This window comes from Plecotus auritus (genome assembly GCF_963455305.1).
Source record: "Plecotus auritus genome assembly, chromosome: 1".
Taxonomy (NCBI): Eukaryota; Metazoa; Chordata; class Mammalia; order Chiroptera; family Vespertilionidae; genus Plecotus; species Plecotus auritus.
Window position 1 is genome coordinate 70,340,515 of NC_137770.1, and position 23,733 is coordinate 70,364,247.

Genomic DNA, 23,733 nt, shown 5'->3' on the forward strand with positions numbered 1-23,733 from the left:
TCACTTTCTTTAAAGTCAAGTGTTTTGTTCTACGTATACTTCTGAACAGAATCAGATCTTCAGACTTTTAAGCCCAAAGGAAAGCAATGTTTTAATTTCTACCTGTATTTCTGGTAGAAAGAAACTTTGGAAGAGTACTCATTTAAGCACTGGCAGGTTAGTATTTTATTGAGATTGTCAACATCTTTAACCATGAAACAATATATTTTATTGCAAATAGGGGATGAGGCAGCTTCCCCAGGAATCTCTGGGAGGCGATTCAGGAACACAAAATCATGCCATTATCTTTTGTAGCTAGCACAGAAAAATATATCATACTCATTTGTTTTATAAATAATTGCCAAGTCTGGCCTAACCAACAATCTTTGGCAATAGTGTCTCTTGATAAATATATACAGAAACTCCCTTTCAAACCAGAAAACATTCTAGCCCCATTTTAAAAGCAGACATCAGAGCCTGGCTATGACAGTAAGAAAAGGAGAGACGAGAGTACAAATGAGCCTGAAAACTCATAATTCAAGTTCATTCTGAGTGAGTTCCTTGATTCTGTCCATGCAATGATCAACAGCATTAATGAGTAAAGGGATCCAACTATCTTCTGGCTGCGGGGTTACATGACTCGCTCTGTGAATGGAATGGGGAAAAAAAATGAAATTTATTATATTGTCCAGGGAAAACATATCTTCAACAGGAGGCACAGAGGAAACTAAATTAAGAAAAGGCAAGTTTCTCTGCAGAAGCTCAGCTGCTCCACAACTGAAGCTGAAAGAAAACTCCATACCCACTCCTTCAAATAGGGGTTTGGGAGCGGAGAATGGCTGGATAGGTTTATTCTCAAAAATCTATTTGGAGAGAAGTCCTCATACTCACTTTGTAATTTCCAGTGCCTTCTTGAGAACAGACACAAGTTTTGCAGCCTAGAAAAGAAACAGAGGTTTATTTTTATGGTAAGGGCTCACCCTGATTTTGGATTCTTGACTAGCCAAATCTTATTAATACTGTTTCTGCAACACTTTTACAAGATTTTAAAAAATATTTTAAATTAAAAAAAAAAAACAGCAAAAGGAAGAATATAACCTGAATTTGTCTTAACTTCTGATAGTTCTAAACATATAGTAGAAACAACTAATGTTTTTCTTTTTAAAAATCTATGTATAACCCTGGCCGGTGTGGCTCAGTCAGTTGAGCATTGTCCTGTGTACTGAAAGGTTGCCGGTTTGATTTCTGGTCAGGGCTCATGCCTGGGTTGCAGATTCGGTCCACCATAGGGGTGCATATTGGAGGCAACCAAGCTATGTTTCTCTCTCATTCTCTCTTGCTCCCTTCCTCTCTCTTTAAAATCAGTAATAAAAAAAAACACACATTTTTTAAAATCCTAATTCTTTTTAAAAAATCTATGTACAGAATTTTAAGAACACCAATGACAAGATAACATGAGGATATATGTATGCCATCAATATATAATACATATTTCATATTTCTATTCAAGGTAATTGAGAAGGTATATTGCTAAAGATGTTTATGTCTTAGGAAGTCAATTTTTTAAAAGTGAATACAAATTTAAAAAGTTAATGCCCAAAAGAATACTATTCTCCTTCAAGGTGTTTGTATATTGTGAAGATACATTTGATATATCTAATTTCCACTATTTAATTTATCAAATATGATTAGGATTGATACATCTGATTACAGAATATAAGCCATTTGACAGTTTTACTTCTCCTTTCAATAACATTAGAAATAAGAACTTGAGTTTATAAAAATAAAATAGAACTCTCTCTAGCACAGAACCCAGGACTTCAAAGAATACAATAAAATCAGATTTTATAAACAACTTGATCCTCCATGGTTAAATCACATAATGTGTTTATATTAGAACAGTGTTTTTTTCCGGAACACTTATTTCTGCATATAGCAGAAATTAGAAATAGGTGACTTCAGTTGAGAAGATCCAAAAGCACTACAGTAATTAAGACATTCTCTTCAAAGAAGATTTTCTAAGGTCTTTGGGTTTTTCTAAATGATTACCCAGTTGGATATAGAAAACAGTACTACCAGAGGTCATGGCTATTGTAATTCAGCAAATATTTATCAAGCACAAACACATGTAAGAAATTAATATTACTGTTGCACTTATATCCAAGTGTAACAAATATATTTCCTACAGCTCAAAGAAAATGCTAGTGATTGGTAAAATTCTACCAATTAGGTTTATCAATGCAGGTACTTACACTCATTCGCACAGTCAGGTGGCACATAGGTGGATATACACTTAGAGCCAAATCATCCACACTAAGGACAGAAAGTGAAAATAACCATTAACAAAAAACGAAACAAAGCACAGCTATGTGGCTTCTAGTACACAACTAAGGATGCAAACTAGTAAGAAAATGACTGCCCCAGAAATGCCTCTCAGTTCCTTAAATTGGGCAACCAATAAAGAATCAACTCAACGGGTATTTACTGAACACATATATACCGTTTTACTAGGAGAAGACATCATCAATTCATTAAAAAATCTGAGGATCTGAAACCACCAATTTAATAGCTAGTACAGGAGGGGTTCATCCATATAATGCCACCAAAGTGGGCACCACTTAACCAAGTGATCGAATTAGTGCCACCAATAATGGGACCAACTATCATCATGTGACTCCCAAGGTGACGCGATGAGAAGCCCAAAACACTCAACTATGTTATTCTTGTCAAAAAATCTTTAAGCTGGATGTATGATCATGAAAAAACAGTCATATGAATATAGATTGTTGGATATTTTACAAAGATTATTTTAAATTGTTAATGTCAATTTTTTAAAAATTGGATTTTTAAAAATGTCAATTAAGAAAAAGACTAAAAAAGACAGGGGCTATTCTAGTTGCAAGAGACTAAAGAGATGACCACCAAATGCAATGTGACACCAAGACAGAACCTTAGATTTAAAAAAAAAATTCTGTAAGAGATATTTTAGAGACAACTGGGCAAATTTGAATGTTAGATCATATTAATTTGTTCAATGTTAAATTTCTTGGCTATAATAAGAATAAAAGTATTTAAAGGTGAAATGTCATTGATGTCTGCAACTTACTCTCAAATGGTTCATTGGGGAAAAATGGCACATCTATCTATAGAGAAATAAACTGATATAGAAAATAATGTGAATAATAAGTGAATGTAGATGAAGGATATGTGTGGGTGCTCACTACAATACTTTTTCAACTTTCCTGTAGGTTTGAAGATTTTCAAAATAAAAAAAATTGGGGGAAAAACTGGGGTGACAACACAAGCAGATATCAGAATTGCTACTCAGCTATTTCAAGTAGAGCTCACACTTACCTAGGGCTGATCTCATCAGAAATATCCACAATGTCATCCAGCTGGGCCACCTGGTCCTTCTTCCCATTCTCTGCCACTGAGATCCGGATTTTCTTCAGGCAGGCTTTGGATGCTCTCACCAGCGCAAGGCACGGGATTATAAGCTCTTGATCTTCCTCTGACCAATATGAGTCCTGATTGTTTGGACACCCCAACACATCATCCTGTTCATCACCATGGTTGTCAGAGTTGTCCTCCTCATCATCATTCAAGAGGCCATGGTAAGGGTCACATTCTTCCACAGCCTAAGACATACCACCATTTATGTGAATGCCAAAAAAAAAAAAAAAAAAAAAAAAGCCTGTTGTACTTTCAGCATCATGTTTGAGTTGTCCCAAACCTCAACTAGCTACTTCCCTAATGGCGACAGAGTTAGATCACTGCATAAACCCTCTTTCTCTCCTAGTCCAGCAATGGGACAGGGGAGTGGTACTGAATCACACACCAGCATGGGGTGCAGGTGGGAGATGGAGGACAGGAGTGAGGCTGGGACTTATTCGGCCAGTGCTCAGGACATCTCCTCTGTTTATAACCAAATCTCATCTACTAGTCACAGTTGCCTTCCAATGACCAGCAAAGATAGAAGTCTCCTCACCCGCTCCATTTCCTCATGTGCATCCTTCACTAAATCCACATTCTTTGTCAGCATTAAAAGGGCTGCAGCTTTGTTATCTGTAAGTAAAAAATTAGAGGAGAAACCCAACAATTCTCTAAAGTCTGCAAAGGGCAATCAACAGTGTTCCCATTTGAGGGGAGTGCCAAGGACAGTCAACAAGGCCAGTGGTTTAATGTAAAATTCTCACATACATCCTCTGGATATCCAAACAGGGGGCTAAAATGCTTTTTATCATTCACTGCAAGTAAAATGGTCACAAGGTGTTTCTCATCGTGGTCCTCTTGAATGACCACAATTTTGGACCTAGTTGGTTCTACCTCATAACTGCTTCAGTGTGTCCCATAATATTGAACCTGGGGCCATGGCCAGTGCGGCTCAGTTGGTTGGGCATCGTCCCATGTACCAAAAGGTCACTGGTTAGATTCCTAGTCAGGGCACATGCCCAGGCTGTGAGCTCGATTCCCCCGTAGGGAGGTTGCAGGAAGCAGGTGATCTGATTGATGTTTCTCTCTCTCTCTCCCTCGCTCTCAAAAATAAATAAAAGCATTTTTTTTTTAAAGAAAAGAAATACTGATCTTGGGGCAGGCAGGACCAGGAGAACAAGCCATATGTGTTCAATAAGAAGCAGAGCCACAGCAAAAGGGGAGTTTGAATTAAGAAATATGAGAACTAAAAAGACTGGCAGAAAGTATTAATACCTATCTTTTGATATTGGTAACAAATTATATATATTTGACTAAACTCTTTATGTAAGTTAAAATATGGTACAAAACTGGAAGCTAGTATGAGAGGTCTGTCTGCTTTGGCCAGCAGAGTCAATGGCCCACTTCCCACTCTTACCCACCTCTTGGTATCTGAGGCACCTGTTGGCACGCAACCCAGACATTGTTGCAAGAAATAAGGTCATTGTTCTCAGGGCTGAGGAAAGGAATCAATAAGGACATATCAACAATCTAGGTTCCTATCCTAAAGAGCTCCTTCCTCCAATTATTATTCTATTATAAAACAATTTTGCTGTTGAAATGAGCTTTTCCCCTTCCTGAAACAAGGAACCCCACTAACTAATAACTGAACCGTGGCATCACTACCTCTGAGCTGGAGTGGTGTAAAGCACTTCCACAAGCTGAGCCATGCCATCCACGATGTCCAAAGTGGCGCTCCGAACCAGCTTTCTCAGAGTGATTCCTGTAGCCAAACCCAAAGACTAAGCAGCCTGGTCTTCTTTCCAGAAGTCAGCATCTACTTTCCTCAGAGTGTAAGCACTACAGAACTTAAGGTAATGTGCACCCACATGCTATACTTGGAGTGCCCACACAAAACAGGTCTGACTTAGGTCCCCATGTCGTTTTCTTGCTCTTCCCACCATTCCCGAGTGCTGATTATAAGAAAGGCATGGCCCTAGCTGGTTTGGCTCAGTGGATACAGCGTCGGCCTGCGGGTCCCAGGTTCGATTCTGATCAAGGGCACATGCCTGGGTTGCAGACTCTATCCCCAGTAGGGGGCGTGCAGGAGGCAGCCGATCAATGATTCTCTCTCATTATTGATGTTTCTATCTTTCTCTCCCTCTCCTTTCCTCTCTGAAGTCAATAAAAGTAAAAAATAAAAAGAAAGGCATGGAAGCCGCTTAATGTATAAGGAAACTCAGCAATAGGGCGTGATATAATATGGGTGGAGACTGGGGATAGCCTGGGCCTGGGTATGGGGCTGAGACCTAGCCAGCATCTGTGATGGTATATTGGGTTAGAGAGGAAGGAGCTAGTGAGAATGAAAAACCTTAAAGTCAGGCAAGGCAGGGGAGATGGGAACACAGCATCTATATATGAAGGCTTATTTACAGAGGTCACTTCCATTATGAAGTTATCTTTGCATTTTATGAGAAAGTTATATTACATGCTCAAATTGAGGGAAAGGTAAAGTTTCAGTACATAAGCTGTCATATTTGCCAAGGTCTACCCAATGTTTATGTGTGACAGTGTCTTACCCTGATCCTTGGGAAGCGAATAGTATACTGCAATAATTGCCGTGATGGCAGCATGGACTTGTTCACAGAGCCTCTGGGCTTCCTATGAGGAGGTAGACCAATTTCAGAATGAAAAAGGAAATGGATTAGATCAATCTGGTCAACTCTTCTACTCTGGAAGAGAGAAGACAACGGTATAGCACAGCCTTGGGCAAACTACGGCCCGCGGGCCGGATCCGGCTGTTCTATCCGGTTCTCTTGCTCTCCCCTCCGCTCCTTTACTTTGAATTTATATTAGTTCACACAAACACTCCATCCATGCTTTTGTTCCAGCCCTCCGGTCCAGTTTAAGAACCTATTGTGGCCCTTGAGTCAAAAAGTTTGCCCACCCCTAGTATAGCATCACAAACCCTTTCTGAAGTCCTAGTATGAGTTAGGCCTTGTGCTATTCTCATCACACACTAGAGAGAAGTTAGCCGGACACCAGGTACTGAGCTGGTAACTCTAAAACATTAAGAAACAGCTGGAAAATGCTGGCCGGTTTGACTCAGTGGATAGAGCGTCGGCCTGTAGACTGAAAGGTCCCAGGTTCGATTCTGATCAAGGGCACATGCCCAGGTTGTGGGCTTGATCCCCAGTAGGGGGAGTGCAAGAGGCAGCCAATCAATGATTCTCTCTCATCATTGATGTTTTTCTCTCTCTCTCCCTCCCCATTCCTCTCTGAAATAAATAAAAAATATATTAAAAAAAAAAACAAAAAACAGAAACAGCTGGAAAAACTTATTCACCCTATCTTAGACCAGGAATTGGCCAACTAAGGACCCCCGGGCCAAATCAGGTGCACTGCCAATTTTTTTTAATAGTGTTACTGGGACACAGTCACACTCTTTTATTTGCATCCTATCTAATAAAGAGGGAATATGCTAATTGACCATCACTCCATCACAAAGATGGCTGCACCCACAGCTGAGGCCAAGTTCCCTTAAGGAGTCTTAACGAGCAATCAGCAGGGACCTGAGGCTACACCCTCCCCCATCCCGTGGGGCTTGACAGGGGACCTCAGGCCTCGCCCCTTGCCCCGGCGCCAGGCTGGGGGACCTCAGGCCTTGACCCCCGCCCCGGCGCCAGGCCAGGGGACCCAAGGCCACGCCCCTCCGCCCAGCAGAACTTGATGGGGGACCTCAAGGTGTGCTTCCCGTCCTGGTGCTGGGCTAGGGGACCTCAGGCTGATCCCCCCGCCCCAGCACCAGGCTGGGGGACCTCAGGCTGTGCCCCCTACCAGGTGGGGCTTGACAGAAGACTTCAGGCCGAGCCCCCCACCCTGGCACCATGCTGGGGGACCTCAGGCTGCATCTCCCACCCCAGCACCAGGCCAGGGGACCTGAGGCTGCGCCCCTCTGCCTGGTGGGGCTTGACAGGGGATCTCAGGCCCAGTGCTGGGTCGGGGGAACTCAGGCTGTGCCCACCCCCTCCCCCCGCCCAGTGGGGCTTGACGGGGGACCCGAGGCTGCACCTCCTGCCCAGCGGGGCTTGACAAGGATGGGACTGGCTGGTCTGGATCTAGCCCAATGAGGGGGTGGCCGGGTCTGGGTCTCACACGATTTTGAGGCGCATGTGGGTGGGCGGGGACTTGACTCTGGGTCCCCCTTTTAATGTGCACAAATTTCATGCACCGGGCCACTAGTATTATCTATAGTTGTGTTTGCACTACAAGGGCAGAGTTGCATCACTGGCCTGCAAAGCCTAAATATTTATTATCTGGCCCTTTAAAGAAAAAGTTTGCCAATCCTCTTAGACCATTAACCAGGTGTCTGTCTCTCTCTTTCTCTAATCTAGCAGGATCACAATATACCTAAAGGTAATAATGGACTCTACAATGTTCAGTGTTGACTATTTTCCTTCTAAGCAGACACTGACTTTCACTTATCTTCCTTGTCCTCACTTAGCTGCTAAATTTTAAGCCAGTGCTATGTAAAATGTGCTCTACAGAATGGTGCCAGTCCCCAAACTGTTTTATTAGTCTGAGATGGGTAAGTACAGTGATTGAGAGTGTTTAGAAACTTTTTTTTTAATATATTTTATTGATATTTTACAGAGAGGAAGGGAGAGGGATAGAGAGTTAGAAACATCGATGAGAGAGAAACATCGATCAGCTGCCTCCTGCACACTCCCCACTGGGGCTGTGCCCGCAACCAAGGTACATGCCCTTGACTGGAATCGAACCTGGGACCCTTCAGTCCCCAGGCCGACGCTCTATCCACTGAGCCAAACCAGTCATGGCTGTTTAGAAACTTTTATGGCAATTTGACATTCCTTCAACATCCAAATACATAATTTTATAAAAGTAAAAGTCCCTATGGAATTGAAATTAAAAATAAATATAACTATTATTCAGTAAGACTAACATGCTGAGATCCTAAGAAAGCAATTGTGATTCAAATATATATAATTCAAATAAAACCAAATTCTAATTTTCCATCTGAGTGAAACCACTGACCTAAGCATGTACAGAAAATAGTTCTATGCTGCCTCCTCATGGTATCTTATTAGCTGTGAATTTTAGCAGCAAGTCCTAGGAATATTTGAAAGAAAGGAGTTGGCAGGTAAGAAAAACAAGGTAATATTACTAACTTCCTTTGAAATAAATACTGATTTTCTTCCACAAAGTTTTTAAAGTGCTGTCATATAATTAATCTCATTTCCTCATCACAGATCTCTGAGTTATGTAGGGGAAGAGAGTTTATCATTGTAGGTGCAGAAAAAGAGTATTTTTCCATTTCAAAACATCTGGAAATACAGATTGACCAAGAAAATGAAACTATTAACTACGAAAATCAAATAAGGCAATGAGTATGCCATTTTTAAATAAACTTATCCCAAATTCAGTATACCTAGCTCTAGAAAAACTGGGCATAGAGCATACTTGGTCACAGTTGACATGTTTATTTTCATTAGTTTTATAATAAAGGGTTATTAAATGCATAAATTCTTTGTTCTAGCAATTCCACTTCCTGGAATTGTTTTTGTTGTTGTTGTGTATGTGTTTGTTTGTTTTGTTTCTACCAATATACACACATATACCAAGAATGTATTAGGCAATTTACAACACTGTTTATAATAGTTACAAATTGGAAACAGCTTAAATGTCTACATAGAGTACTGGTTACCTGAATTATGGTTAAATGCTCTCTACTGAATACCATGCAGCCATTACAAAGAAATGAGCAACTTTATTTGTGCTGCTGAGAATCAATTTGCAAACTATATTGTTAATTTTTTTTAAAAAAAGATCCGGAAAAGTGTTTATGGCATTCTGCCATTTGTGTAAAAATAAGCAGGCATATATACATAAATGTGCATATGCATAGAATACTTACGAAAAATTCAAAAGGAACTGGGGAACGGAGATATAAACTTCGTAGCACACTTAACTTTGATATCTTTTCAATTTTATACTGTATACTTTGTTACTGATAAAATATAAAAATTGCATATAAAAAGGGATGTAGCATAACAAAAAAGGTATAGCTCAGACATCGGATAGATCCTCACTGCTTATATACCTTAACCCTAGCCTCTGAGCTTGCTTACTCATCTGTTAGATGGAGGTCAGATATGTGAACACAAATAGCAAGTTCTTAAGTTACCAGAAAGGAAATAACCAGAATGAACTTTAAGTTGAACCAATACTATTTAGAAGACCAGCCTACTCCATGCCAGGTACTGCACGTGGCAATGTGGTCCTCACAACAATCCTGTGAGGTGAGGACTGCAGTCTCACTTGCCAGATCAGAATAAATCCCCTGGCTGAGCGGCTAAGGTGGAAAGATGATGAGAGGGTTACCGAGGAATAACGAGGCGGCACGGGAAATTAAAGCCCACCTGTGAGGACGGCAGTGGCAGTGGAAGTCGAGAGAAGACTTCCGTCAGAGTCGTGGCTTCCCTTGACACTTTCACAGCTGCCTCGTCTGGGGGTGACAGCGGAGCAGGCCGGAGCCAAAGTCAGTGCCAAAAGGATAAGGCTGCAGCTGCTGCACGGACTTTAAAGATAAAGCGTTCCCTCTCCACCCTTACCGGCTGAGACGTCTCAAAAACACCTCCAAAAATCAATGTTTAATATTTCAACCTCTGAGGTGCCGAGGGTGGGTAATGGTGAGGCACCCCCGCAGAGAGGATGAAGGGAGTGGGGGAGAGGGTGCGGGGGGAGGGGCCAGGCGGGTCGCTGGAAGAGAGGGGGGGAGTTCCCAACAGGAGAGGCACTCACTGAGTCTTCTCCAAAACGTCTCCCGGCTGAACTCCTTGGTGGTCTCCTGCGCTTCGCCCACTGGGTGGGTGTGGGGCATGCGCCGAGCAGGCGGTGGCGGAAGGAAGAGCAGAGGTGGCCCGAGCCGCCTCGGCCCCCGCCTCCGCCCGGCCTCCCTCCCCCCTCCCGGCCTCCCTCCCCCCTTCCCACCTCCTCCGCCCGGTCCCCGCCACAGTTTGGCCTCTTCCCGACCCAAGCCCGTCCCTAGGGTCGCCCGTCCCAACTGCGTCAGCTCACCCCGCACTCCGGGCAAGAGTAGCCGCAGATCCCCGGCTAAATGCCGGAGCTGCTCCAAAGGCGGAGCCAGGGTGGGCACTGCAGGGGCAGCAGCGCTCGCCATCGCAGTAGATGGCCTGGGGCCTGCAGACAAGACGCCGAGGCAGCTGCCAGAGCCGCACTGCGGCCCCGCTCCACTTCCGGACGTCACAGAGCCGGTTCCTTTCCGGCAACAAACCGCCCTGCCCCGCCCCAGAGGTCAGGCCACGCCTCCCATGGTCCGCCCCGCGGAGTTATTTCCTTTTTTTATTTTTTTATTTCAGAGAGGAAGGGAGAGGGAGAAACGTTGAGAGAGAATCATTTATCGGCTGCCTCCTGCACACCCCCCGACTGTGGATCGAGCCTGCAACCCTGGCTTGTGCCCTGACCGACCGGGAATCAAACGGTGTCCTCCAGGTTCATAGGTCTACGTCTACACTCAACCACTGAGCCATACTGGCCAGGCTATTTACATTTTTTTAAAATATGTTTTTATTGATTTTTTTTTTAAGAGAGGGGAAGGGCAAGAGACAGATAGAAACATCCATTGGCTGCCTCCTGCATGCCCCCTACTGGGGATGCAGTCTGCAACCGGGGCATGTGCCCAACTGGGAATTCAACCCAGGACTTTTTGGTGCACAGGATAACCAACTGAGCCACAGCGGCTGGAAGGAGTTATTTCTTATCGTCATTCATTTATTTGATTGGTTGAACCCCCCCCCCTCCCCCATTGAAGAAGCAGAGGCCCTAGCCTGGGGTTAAAGCAGACTGAGAGCTAATAGTGCAAGGGTAGTCAGGGTCAGGTCCAAGTTCACACTGGTTCTCCAACTCTAAAGTGGCACCCTTGACTGCTGAGTTCCAGACATTGTGCTCAGTATTTTACATGAGTTAGCCCTAAAAACACACTGGGCCACAGATACACCCATATACACCCAGCCCCTGTCCTTTACCCTTCACATAAGTAAATCAACCCTTAGCCTTCTTGGGGAAGGAAGGAATCATAGCATCATTTAGAGACTCCTCTGCAAGTCCATTCTGCAGGAATCAGTAGTGGGTAATCACCCCAACTCCTAGGCAGCCAAGGAGCAGCAGCTCCCTGAAGCTTGCCCATCAATACTGGCCTTCCACCTGCTGCTGGGGCAGAGGCCTGGGCGACAGAGGTAGATGGTGAGACATGGCCTTCAGGAGCTCAGGTGGCTTTTTAACTGCACTGTAAAGGTTACAAGCTCCTTGGAGTTCAGTGTCCATACACGATGAATGAGAACAGGTGTCAACAGTGTCAACCAGGTCCGCAAAGGGGAGAAGAAAAAAGCTAGAGTGCCATATGTCCTCTGAAGAAAGTAGCAGGCATAAATCTGCCAGATGTATAGCAGTAACACAAGAAGGTAAACAGGTATAATTTTCAAGTATTTTCCTTGATGGAGATGAGACCTGAAGTTGTGACCATAGCACCGCTGCAGCAAGCTCCAACACAGGTAAGCCATCAAGGGGATGTTAAAAAATGCCAACTGGAAAGAGGAGAACAGAATCATTAGTTTACTAGAAAGCCCTCAGAGGAGTCAGGGCCAGGGCTCACTAATACATTAGGTAGCTCCTAAGAATATGTTGCTTTCTCTCTTGGGGGTTAACTCTCTATTCTTTATGCTTTAATCACATTTGCTTATATCACAACAGTTGACTTATGGTTAGTTGTATATTTTGGCCTGTATCCTTTTATTTATTTTAAAGGCAAGTATCATTTCACTTATGTTGAAGCCCTCGATCATGTTTAAGGAGGAAATGAATAGAATATGTATGCATACACACACACACATGCTTTTTTGGCAGAGGGAGGGGGTTACTTGGGTATCAATATTTTTTTTATCTCTGTAATTTTATTTGAAATACCATGATGATTATTGGAATACAAATTAGAAGATTTAAGTTATAATCCACATTTAGCTGCTGTACCATTCATTCATCATCCATTATGTGGCAGGCCCTGTGCTACACTTGAGGCTTGGGACATACTGGTAAACAAGTCAGAAAAGATGCATCATAGAGCTTGCATTCTAGCAGGGGGAATCCCTCCACCCCCGCAAAAAAAAAAAAAAAAAAATAAGTTAATTATAGATTTTGAGAAATTCTATAAAGAAAATAAGAGGGAAACTATCAGACGAGCTCTCTGAGGCCTGAAGTATAGGAATGAGTCAATGGGAGGAAGTGCATTCCTGGCAGAAGAATCAAATGAAAAGCCCAGAGGTAGTTGAGCTCTTGGCCTATTTAAGGCCAATGGCCTAAAATATGATGAGCCAGGTGGAAATCTGGGCAATCAGCAGGACCCAGATCATGTCACTGCTCTGCTTAAAGCAGGGGTGGGGAACGTCCAGCCTGCAGGCCGTGTAAGGCCTGTGAAATCATTTGGTCTGGCCCTGCCAAGGCCTTAGAGGTGAGTTAATTAAATGTTGACCAAACATAGCAGGCTAATTTTTTTATTAAGGTATTATATGTGTACATATCTTACCATTGCCCCCCCCACCCCACTCCCATACAAGCCCTCAACCCCCAATGTTTTGCATCCGTTGGTTATTCTTATATGTATGCATATAAGTCCTTCAGTTGATCTCTTATTTCCACCACCTCTCCCTAACCTTACCACTGTAATTTGACAGTCTGTTTGATGCTTTACTGCCTCTGTATCTATCTTTTTGTTCATCAGTTTATAATGTTTTTTATTATCCACAAATGAGTGAGATCATGTGGTATTTTTCTTTCATTGACTGGCTTATTTCACTTAGCATAATGTTTTCCAATTCCATCCAGGTTGCTACAAATGGTAAGAATTCCTTCTTTTTATGGCAGCATAGTATTCCATTGTGTAGATGTACCATAGTTTTCTGATCCAGTCATCTGCTGATGGGCACCTAGGCTGTTTCCAAATCTTAGCTATTGTAAATTGTGCTGCTATGAACATAGGGGTGCATATATCCTTTCTGATTGGTGTTTCTAGTTTCTTGCAGGCTAATTTTTAAGGTAATAATTCTGCATGGTCCAAGAATGGTATTATAAATATCCAAATGGCCCTTGGCCGAAAAAAGGTTCCCCACCCCTGGCTTAAAGGGTTTTAAGCTGAAAAGTGAGTGGGTTGATTAAGGTTTTAAAAGGACCACAGTGGATGCTGTATGGCAAACTGACAGTAGAGAGGCAAAAGCAGCAGAGGGAAGACCAGTTAGAGGGTGCCTGCAGTAGTCCAGCCAAGAAATAGTTCTGACTTAAATTAGGATGGTAATAATGAGATGGAGAGAAGTGGTGGTTTCAAGATACACACACACACACACACACACACACACACACACACACACACACACAGAGCAAACAAGGTATTACTTGCTAGATAGAATATGAGAGAAGGGAAAGGATTGGAGATATATCCTAAAGAAACTGGGTAAATTGTGGAGCCATTTAGTAAAATTGAAATAATTAGAGAGGAACAAGTTTGGGGGTAGAAATTAAAGGTCCTATTAAAGGTATACTATTGAATTGAGATGCTTGTTAGATATCTAAGGGAAGATGAGAAGTGACAGCTTGGATATTTAGGCACTTGGAGTGTAGAGAAGGGGTCTAGATCAGAGATATAGATTTGGGAGTCATGAGCCTAGATGTAGTTAAGATCCATCATTAATGTACTATTTATTCAAGTATGAATATATATCCACCCTTTGGTAAGGTTCAGGTTTTACTTGGTATAAGAGTGCTCCTGAGAGACAACCTCCATTTACATAACAGAAAATTGAACTGGACCCACATGTATACACATATAAAATGCTGTTTTACAGAGAATGTTCGGGACTATGGCCAGTGTTTGCAGAGGTCTTCCCTATTTGTTTATCTCTAATCCTGCTGATCATGTTTTACTACCCTGTTATGAGGCTGTCGAACTCATTTTAAACAATGTTTTTGTATCTTTTCCAAAACTCCAGATCATTACCTCCAGAATTTGGACCATTAGTCCCATTAAGTGAGTAAAATAAATGGTTAGGTAAATATCTTTCAAACCTATTTATAGAGATTTGCTATGGGTCAGGGTTTTGTTTGAGTGTGTGTTTGTTTTAAAGGTATTTCAATCAAAATGTAAATCAAATGTATCAGTGTTTCCAAAACAAGTATACTAATAAGACATTACTAGGAAGCCCAGGTCTAGTTTTGCCCAGTGCAGCTTCCAGTGGTTAACTGAATACTTTTCTTGTATGTGTCATTTTCCTTTCCTCCTTCTGAAATATTTTCATGCTTCATTATCATAATCAATTTTGGTTTACTCAGAAGTCTATCATTTATTCTACCCTTATTTCACTATTTTTGTCAATAAAAAGCACAGTGAAACAAACAACAGAAACCAAAACCTTTTTCCCCCTCTTATAAACCCTGTCTGCCAAAAATGTATTTTAGATGTTTATAAGAGAACGGTGGAAGAGCTTAGGAAGTACTCAAAAGGCAAACAAAATACCAGTTATTAAAGACTGCCTGCCAGTAAATTAGGAAACATGATCTATGGTATCTAATTTGGGATTTTGAATTTAATTCTTAAGTGTTACACAATTAGTCTGACAAAGCCAAGATGTTCTTAAGTTGCTTTTCTGACTTCTTACCTGGAGAATTCCAACCACAAACGTTAAACTGCCTTGTAGGAAACGCCCATCAACAAAGATCCCAAAGGAAAAGCAGCAACCCATTTTGCCTTTAGTAATTTCACCAATGAACCATGGTCCTGAAGAAGCAGTGGAGAGGGAAGATTAAATAACTATGACTCTAATTACATACATCACAAGATGCATTTGCAGGAATAACGAAGAAATATGAGACTAGTCATCTATAAGCATTTTATTTGCATAGCTTTTCTTCTTTGCTAATCTCTATGCTGCACCCGATATCCTAGCTAACTATTTGCTCCTTTACTCCATATTTCTCTGGATTATGAAATCATCTGAGTACATACTATACCTGGAAAAGATATATAGCTTGTAATTCCAAAAACATACAGTGAATATAATAAACATATTAGGAGATTCTGTTGCAGTAATTACCTCAATACAATTCATTAACATTTCCTTTAAGAAGCAAAGAGGTATTCCTCAAAAGTTAATCTTCTAGATGACTGAGATTTACTCCTTTAAGCTATAAAACTTCAACCACTTTCATCTTTCTAAAATGTACTTCTCTTTATTACTAATATTAATGAACATATTTTACCTTTTCTTGCTGATCCATAGTCATTACTTTATAAATCAACTACATAGGCAGGGTGAACATGTACAGAGTTTAACTTGCTTCTTTATTTTTTCACCTATAATACCAGAATGACTTTCCTCTCCTCCCTACTATTATTTACTGCACATTCTCAGTATGCAGGTGCCTGGAACTACTATACGTAAAGAGTGATTAAGGGAGGGTCAGATATCCTTTCTTAAAATGCATTACCATAATTTGCTGGTAAGACTAGACTTCAGCTTTTAAAAAGTCATAGGTACTTTTCTCAGATATATTATTATATAAACTCCATTAGATATTAATCTAAAGAAGTGTTTTCCCTTGAAGTTTCAACTTTTAAAAATGAAGCAACTTCTGCCCTCTCCATGTTTTTTATTTTATAGCCAGGAACCAAATCACTTGCTTTGTCTTCCAGTGTAAGACATGTGTCCAAAACAGCTTCAACAAACAAGAAAACTGACTTCCAAAGGGGAATCTGCTATAGCTTGTTATATTGTACTAGAGGCCCGATGCACGAAATCCGTGCAAGGGGCTTGGCCCTCGCAGCCGTGGCCAGCCCTTGCAGCCCAGCTTCGTCCGCAAGGTCATCGGGATGGTCCTCCAGAAGGTCGTTCTGCTGTTTGGTCTAATTAGCATATTAGCTCTTTATTATATAGGATGGTAAAGTGTCAAATTTTTTACTTTACTACTTTATGTTCTCTGGTGAAATAAAAGTGTAAAACAAAGACTAAGCTACAAATAGCCTAATTTATTTTTAGTCACTAAGGTACATTAGTAAGAAGCTTTAAATAAAAAAACCTCAGTGCTTTCTACTTCCGTAAGTCACTAAGTGACTTTATAAGTATTGGGTATAATAATTAATATAACAGAAGAGTTTCAGATATAACTAAACTCACTGCTCATCTCAGTTTCTTTTCTTGAGCTGAGTTTTTAGGAGCAACACATAAATAAATTATTCACTGAACTATATGCTAGGCGTTGTTCTTAGTGGTGGTCATAAAGGAGAACAAGAGAGACAACACATCAATGGATAGTCTAACAAGGGAGGAGATGATGAACACAGAAGATTATCATAAATTCTGATAAAGTAATGAAGGAAATAAAAAGCATGATGAAATAGAGGATAAAACTTGAAGGTAGTCAAAAAAGCTGCTCTGAAGAGATGGCAATTAAGCTGAACTATCTCCTATTAAGTTTCTACACAAATTCTGCAATGGTTTCCTTAGCACTCTTAAGTAAACTAAATGTCCTTTAAACATGTTAAGAAACAATTTTATTTCCCAAGACCATATCCCAGGAAATGACTTATGAAGGAACCATGTGCCGTTTGTTATGCTCTACAGAGCCTAAATGATTCTACTGTCAAAATTCTCAATATATTCCTTGGCAGACTGCTCCACAATCTCAGGTTTCCTAATTGACTTACCCAGCACTGTATATAGAGTCAGGAACAAGACAGAATAGTAGAAGATGTTTATTTTGCTCAAGACATGAAGGGAAAATGAGGTCAAATTTATAAATCCTGGAGGTCCTAAAGAGAATAAATTTGAAAAATCCAATGAACATATGCAAAGTTTAATTTCTTTATAACATTTTCTAGAAGACTTCCATGGGCTAGCCTATATATTCAGTAAATCTGTTGTCATATGGTAACTATACAGATGACACCACTTTAAATTTTTAAGTTGGTGGGAATCCTGATAAGCCAATTCACTTAGAATTGCAGAGGGTAAGAAATTCAAAGCAATGGTATAGTTGTGAGGAGCGTGTGCACACGCACACACACGCACACACACACACTTTAAAATGACTGAAAACAATATAGAATTACCTGCCAGGGGGAGGGCTACAAGGGGTCACTAGGGGAAAATGGGGGACATATATAATACTTGCAATAATAAAGATTTAGAAAAAGAAAGATCCACCAGAGGATGATACTATTTTATCTTCATGTGTGTTTGAAATACAAATCTATACTCTAAGGATGATCAAGTCTTTGTTTTCTAGGGGATTTAGTGTCCAAATGTACAAACTTCCAAAAGGTATGTCAAAGGCATATCAAAGAAATACATTTCTCCAGTCTAATCTTAAGTATGAGTACCTGTTCAAATATTCCTTTCCCATATGTGATACAACTCTTAACTCCCAGCTAACCTCTTACTCCAATTGAAAGGGACCCATAAAGCTCTCCAAATGAGCATATCTTAAAATAAAGTACCAAAAAGCCAAGTATAAGGGCTTCACACAGAGAAGGTCCATTCTGTGGCCACAGACCAAGTATTCCAGATCCTCAACCCCAGCCAGCCAGTCCACTCATGTATGTGGCTGATCATAAATCAGGCAGCAGAAGACTGATAGGAAGCTCAGTGCACACTGAACAATATTAGAGGTGGAAAGTAATTAAAGAGCTGATCCCAATGGTAAGACAGCCTGATGTAAGTTAATTAATGTGTCTTTCTTCGAAGGCTAGCATATATCATCATTCAGCCTGCTGACAGTTAATTTCATACAAAACCTGGTAATGTATAACTTTTCTCCCTTTGTATATTGCATACTTGCTACTCATTCCTGTCTCAGCTTCCTTCTTGTCCTATCCTGGTACTTCTCAAAGTATTAATACATATTAATAATTATTATTATAGGTGATATTTATTATCCTATCTCTGTGGTCGGCAAACTGTGGCTCTCGAGCCACATGTGGCTCTTTGGCCCCTTGAGTGTGGCTCTTCCACAAAATACCACGGCCTGGGCGAGTCTATTTTGAAGAAGTGGTGTTAGAAGAAGTTTAAGTTTAAAAAATTTGGCTCTCAAAAGAAATTTCAGTCGTTGTACTGTTGATATTTGGCTCTGTTGACTAATGAGTTTGCCGACCACTGTCCTATCTAATAAAGAGGGGATATGCTAATTGACCATCACTCCGTCACAAAGATGGCTGCACCCACAGCTGAGGCCAAGTTCCCATAAGGATTCTTAACGAGCAATCAGCAGGGACCTGAGGCTATGCCCTCCCCCGCCCTTGCGGGGCTTGACGGGGGACCTCAAAGTGCCCTTCCCATCCTGGTGCTGGGCTAGGGGACCTCAGGCTGTGCCCCCCACCAGGTGGGGCTTGACAGGGGACTTCAAGGTGCACCCCCAGTGCTGGGTCAGGGAAACTCAGGCCGCACCCCCCACTAGGTGGGGCTTGACAGGGGACTTCAGGCTGCGCCCCCCACCCCAGTACCAGGCCGGGGGACCTCAGACTGCACCCCCCACCCGGCAGGGCTTGACACAGGACCTCAGGCCACGCCCCCCGCCCCAGCACTGGGCCAGCAGACCTGAGGCTGTGCCCCCCTGTCTGGCTGGGCTTGACAGGGGACCTCAGGCCATGCCCCCCCACCCAGCGGGGCTTGACAGGGGACCTCAGGCCGTGCCCCCCACCCAGCGGGGCTTGACAGGAGACCTCAGGCCATGCCCCCCACCAAGTGGGGTTTGACAGGGGACCTCAAGGTGCACCCCCAGTGCTGGGTCGGGGGAACTCAGGCCACGCCCCCAGCCCAGTGGGGCTTGACGAGGGACCTGAGGCTGGGCCCCCCTGCCAGAGGGGCTTGATGGGGTACCTGAGGCTGCACCCCCCGACCTGGAAGGGCTTGATGGAGGACCTCAGGCCATGCCCCCACCCAGCGTGGCTTTATGAGGGACCTCAAGGCACACCCCCGCTCCGGTCTGGGCTGGGGGACCTCAGGCCACACCCCCCATCCTGGCGCCGGGCTAGGGGACCTGAGGCTACGCCCCCTGCCTGATGGGGCTTGACAAGGGTGGGACTGGCCGGGTCTGGATCTAGCCCCATGGGGGGAAGGGGGCGGCCGGGTCTGGGTCTCATGCAATTTTGAGGCACATGTGGGTGGGTGGGGACTTGACTCTGGGTCCCGTGGTGCACCCCAGACTCTGACAGGAGGAAGGTTTTCATATACATTTTACTAATTTTCTTTCATCTCTGACACTTCTATTATAGAGAAAGGGCAAATAGCAATATTAAATTATTTCCTCTAATTAATCTCCTTTTAATGTGCACGAATTTCATGCACCGGGCCACTAGTAAATAAATAATCCTTTAACCTTAGAGACAGCTATACTTTAGACTTCAAGCAATGATTCTCTCCTTTGGCTGCACATTAGAATAACCTGGGGGAACTTTTAGAAAATACCCAGACCCAGATCTCACCCTCCAGAGACTCTGATTTAATTGACCTAGGGAAGAGGGGGAGTTTAGGCAGCAACCTAGGTGATTCTAAGCAGCCTGACTGAGAAATACTGCTTTAGCCATGCTTCTCAGCCTTAACTGCATATTGAAACCAGAGGAGCTTCAAAAGCTACTGATGTTTAGGTCCTATCCCTACAGAGGTTCCGAGGTAGTAAGTGGTACTGTGTAGACACTGAGATTTTAAGTTCCCCATGGAATTCTAAAGTGTAGTCAAAGTTGAGAAGTGTTGTTTAAAGAAAATAACTGACCTGGGGCCATAGCCGGTTTGACTCAGTGGATAGAGCATCGGCCTGCGGACCGAAGGGTCCCAAATTCGATTCTGGTCAAGGGCACATACCTCCGGTGCAGGCTCCTCCCCTAGTCAGGGTGTGTGCAGGAGGTAACCAATCTATGTGTTTCTCTCACATCAATATTCCTCTCTGTCTTTCCCTCTCTCTTCCACTCTCACTACAAATCAATGGAACAATGTCCTCGGGTGAGGATTTAAAAAAAAACTGACCTGGAATTGGAAGACTTGGGTTTTAAGTCTCTCCTCTGTTTCTTACTAGCTATGACATTTTGGACAATCTATATAACCTCTCCAGTCTTTGGTTTTCTAATGTTTAAAATGGGGACAATAATACCTACCTCACAGGATTGTTGTAAGAATTAAGTGAAATAAGGCAGGTAAAATGTTGTAAATTTTACATAACTACACAAAGATATTGGTATTCCTACATAATGAGATTGGGGCCCTCCCTCAAATATTTATTTATGTACATTATGTGCACATTATATGTGGGCAATAATGTTTCTGGAACTTTTTCATAGAAGCTTTACCATATATATATATATATATATATTTATGTGTGTGTGTGTGTGTGTGTGTGTGTGTGTGTGTGTATATATATATATATATATATATATATATATATATATACTAATAATAACCTAGGTGGCGTCATGCCCTCACGTTGTCACAAGATGGCTGTCACAAGATGGATGCGCACACAGCCAAGGTGGGGCCCGGTGGCTGCTCCGTGCGGTGAGGCCTGGGGATCCCACAGCTCTACGCAGCGTGGAGGAGGCTATTGCCGGCGTCTCTGTCGCCTCATGCGGAGGAGGCGGGTCGCGGCAGGGGAGGGCAGTTGTGGGAGATCAGGCCGGCAGGTGAGGGCAGTTGGGGGTGATCAGGCTGGCAGGGGAGCAGTTAGGCATCATCAGGCCAGCAGGGGAGTGGTTAGGGGCAATCAGGCCAGCAGGGGAGGGCAGTTGGGGGGCGATCAGGCCAGCAGGGGAGCAGTTAGGCGTCATCAGGCTGGCAGGGGAGCAGTTAGGCATCAACAGGCTGGCAGGCAGAAGTGGTTAGGGGCAATCAGGCAGGCTAGCGGTTAGGCCCAGCGGTCCCGGATTGTGAGAGGGATGTCCGACTGCCAGTTGAGGCCTGACTGTGAGGGCGTGACGCCACCTGTGGGATCGGGCCTCAACTGGCAGTTGGACATCCCCCAAGGGGTCCCCGACTGAAGAGGGTGCAGGCTGGGCTGAGGGACCCCCTCCCTGCCCCCCTGCACGAATTTCATGCACCAGGCCTCTAGTATATATATGCAGGAAAACATTCAGTAGTGCACTACTTATTCAGCTAACCATGTTACTGTTTAGTCATTACTATAGTTCTCCCCTCCCCCATAATCAGTCCCTGACCTCAGCGATTTCACCCAAGCCAAGAAGAGATAAGGAAAGTTTAATTCGACAAGTATTTACTGTCTATTATGCACCAACTCAGCGCTGGGTGCTGTGGAAAACAAGCAAGAAGTAGAAAACAAAGGCTCCTGCATTGAGGAACTTAGAGTTTGGCTGAGGAGAAAATGTATATACATTTGAAGTGGTTATGAAAGCCAAGTGATTGGCTAATTATGTATCAATTAATCGTCAGGAAGGACTATAGGGACTTAGAGAAACAAGAGCTCATTATGACCGGAATGGTTGGAGAAAATGGCATGGAAAAAGTGGTTTTGAGATGAGCCCTAAAGGAAGCTAAGATTAGACAAATTTAGGAAAACAATTTAAATTAGAGATGATGACCTGGGCAAAAGTGCAAAAGCAGAAATGTGCATGGTATGAACAGTGAATAGTTACCTAGAATAAAATACAGGTAACTGGGTGAAAATATGGCTAGTTAGGTAACACCAGATTGTGGAAGATCTTCAATGTCTAGCAGAGATGTTTGGCCACTTTGAGCTATATTGTGATTTTTGTCCCCCCCCCCCCCCCCCCATTTTGGTTGAGCCTCATGTAGCAGCAAGTGATTAAAGGGTTGTGTGTTTTTTTAAGATAGAGTACTGTGGAAAATGTGTGGTAGTTGAAAAGGTATACCTCACAGAGCTCAGGCAAAGACTATATTTATACTCATATTTATCATTTGGCAATAGTGAGGACATTATGTACTACTTTAAAATAAAAATTCTTCTGAGAATGAAAGAAACCATGACTAACCTTTAAGCTCTAGATATCTTTGATGCCTATAAATAATGAGAATGAAGAGCTGGATCAGCACAATCATCACAAAAAGGACCCGGGCCTGCAGAGAAATAGGTGTTAATGTGAAATAGATACATGGGCACAGCTTTGGTTAAGATTTTTAAAATGGCCTCATTAACAAAAATGAAAATGACATCATTAGCAGAAATGACTATATAAGAAAAATATGTAGCCAAAGAAAATCAAACATCTGAACTACCAAAATAGAAAATTATAAGTTGCCTCAGCATTACTCTTTCAGAATTTGGATACTTACACCATGTTGAAACCAAGTAATTTTATATAGTTATAAAAAATGATCAAATTAAAATAGTCCATTTTCATTGTTATAGGAGAAGCATACTTTGTTTTGTTTTATTTAAAATTGTGTAAGAATAGCCCTAGCCAGTTTGGCTCAGTGGATAGAGTGTCGGCCTGCGGACTGAAGGGTCCCAGGTTCAATTCTGGTCAAGGGCACATGCCTGGGTTGCGGGCTCGATCCCCAGTAGGGGGCATACGAGAGGCAGCCAATCAATGATTTTCTCTCATCATTGATGTTTCTCTCTCTCTCCCTCTCTCTTCCTCTTTGAAATCAGTTTTAAAAATTGATTAAATTTGTATAAGAATAAAACCAGTGCACAGTACACTGCAGCTGAGTGAACAGAGACTGCACTTTCTTTTTGCTTTCTCCATCAAGAAGTCATTCACTTGGTGATTAACTCACAGTAAAGAAATGTAATTTAGATCCTTGTTTCTCAAAGGTCATCACTGGAATTATCTTGAGCTTGTTAGGAATGCAGAACGTAAGGCCCCACCTCAGCCCCAATGATTAGAATATGCCTTTTACTAATATTCCCAGATAATTCATAGAACATCAACGTTTCTAAATCCTGATCTAAGCAGTTATTAATAATCCCCAAAAGAAAAATGACACAAAAATTTTGTAAAAATTAGATACAAATACCCATTAGTCATAGTTTTACAAAACACAATCACACAAGTAATAAAAGCCAATTAAAATAATCAATTCACAGTTTAAGTCTGTGTGGAGGTGAAATTAAAGGAGGTTTAAATTTTCTTCTTAACATTGTAGTGTATATCTTTTGAACATTTTATGTTAATACCCAGTATAGGTGAGATCTGAGGGAAATAGAGTATAAATTGCCACAGCTTCTCTGGAACACTATTTGACAATGTATATTAAAAACTAAAAAAAAAAAAAAAAAAAAAAAATACCCATTTATTTG

The 23,733-nt window shown here is 42.3% G+C and overlaps 2 protein-coding genes across 9 annotated transcripts in view; both read right to left on the bottom strand.

The window, feature by feature from the left end:
* Window positions 1-137: 137 nt before the first annotated feature.
* On the bottom strand, window positions 138-10,695 carry CCNDBP1 (cyclin D1 binding protein 1). 2 transcript variants are annotated; one of them, XM_080665867.1, is made up of 11 exons: window positions 10,489-10,695; window positions 10,213-10,272; window positions 9,831-9,916; window positions 5,970-6,051; window positions 5,077-5,173; window positions 4,833-4,906; window positions 3,968-4,044; window positions 3,334-3,617; window positions 2,232-2,292; window positions 871-917; window positions 138-624 (listed from the first exon to the last, which is right to left on the bottom strand). In XM_080665867.1, the coding sequence occupies exons 1-11, from the start codon at window positions 10,589-10,591 to the stop codon at window positions 510-512; spliced, it is 1,086 nt and encodes a 361-aa protein (XP_080521993.1). In that variant the 5' UTR covers window positions 10,592-10,695; the 3' UTR covers window positions 138-509. The 2 variants fall into 2 exon arrangements, with proteins under 2 accessions (XP_080521993.1, XP_080521994.1); XM_080665868.1 differs by lacking the exons at window positions 4,833-4,906; window positions 5,077-5,173.
* Window positions 10,696-11,015: 320 nt separating this feature from the next.
* The window catches only part of TMEM62 (transmembrane protein 62), a 76,906-nt gene continuing 64,188 nt past the window's right edge, over window positions 11,016-23,733 (bottom strand). For 6 of the 7 annotated variants that reach the window (XM_080674680.1, XM_080674677.1, XM_080674678.1 and 3 more), the window contains 4 exons: window positions 22,463-22,547; window positions 17,177-17,281; window positions 15,132-15,250; window positions 11,016-12,014 (listed from right to left, as the gene is read on the bottom strand). In XM_080674680.1, coding sequence (XP_080530806.1) covers window positions 11,688-12,014; window positions 15,132-15,250; window positions 17,177-17,281; window positions 22,463-22,547 — 636 coding nt within the window. In that variant the 3' untranslated portion in view covers window positions 11,016-11,687. The remainder of the gene's footprint in view (window positions 12,015-15,131; window positions 15,251-17,176; window positions 17,282-22,462; window positions 22,548-23,733) is intronic. The other variant, XM_080674679.1, reaches the window with a different exon arrangement.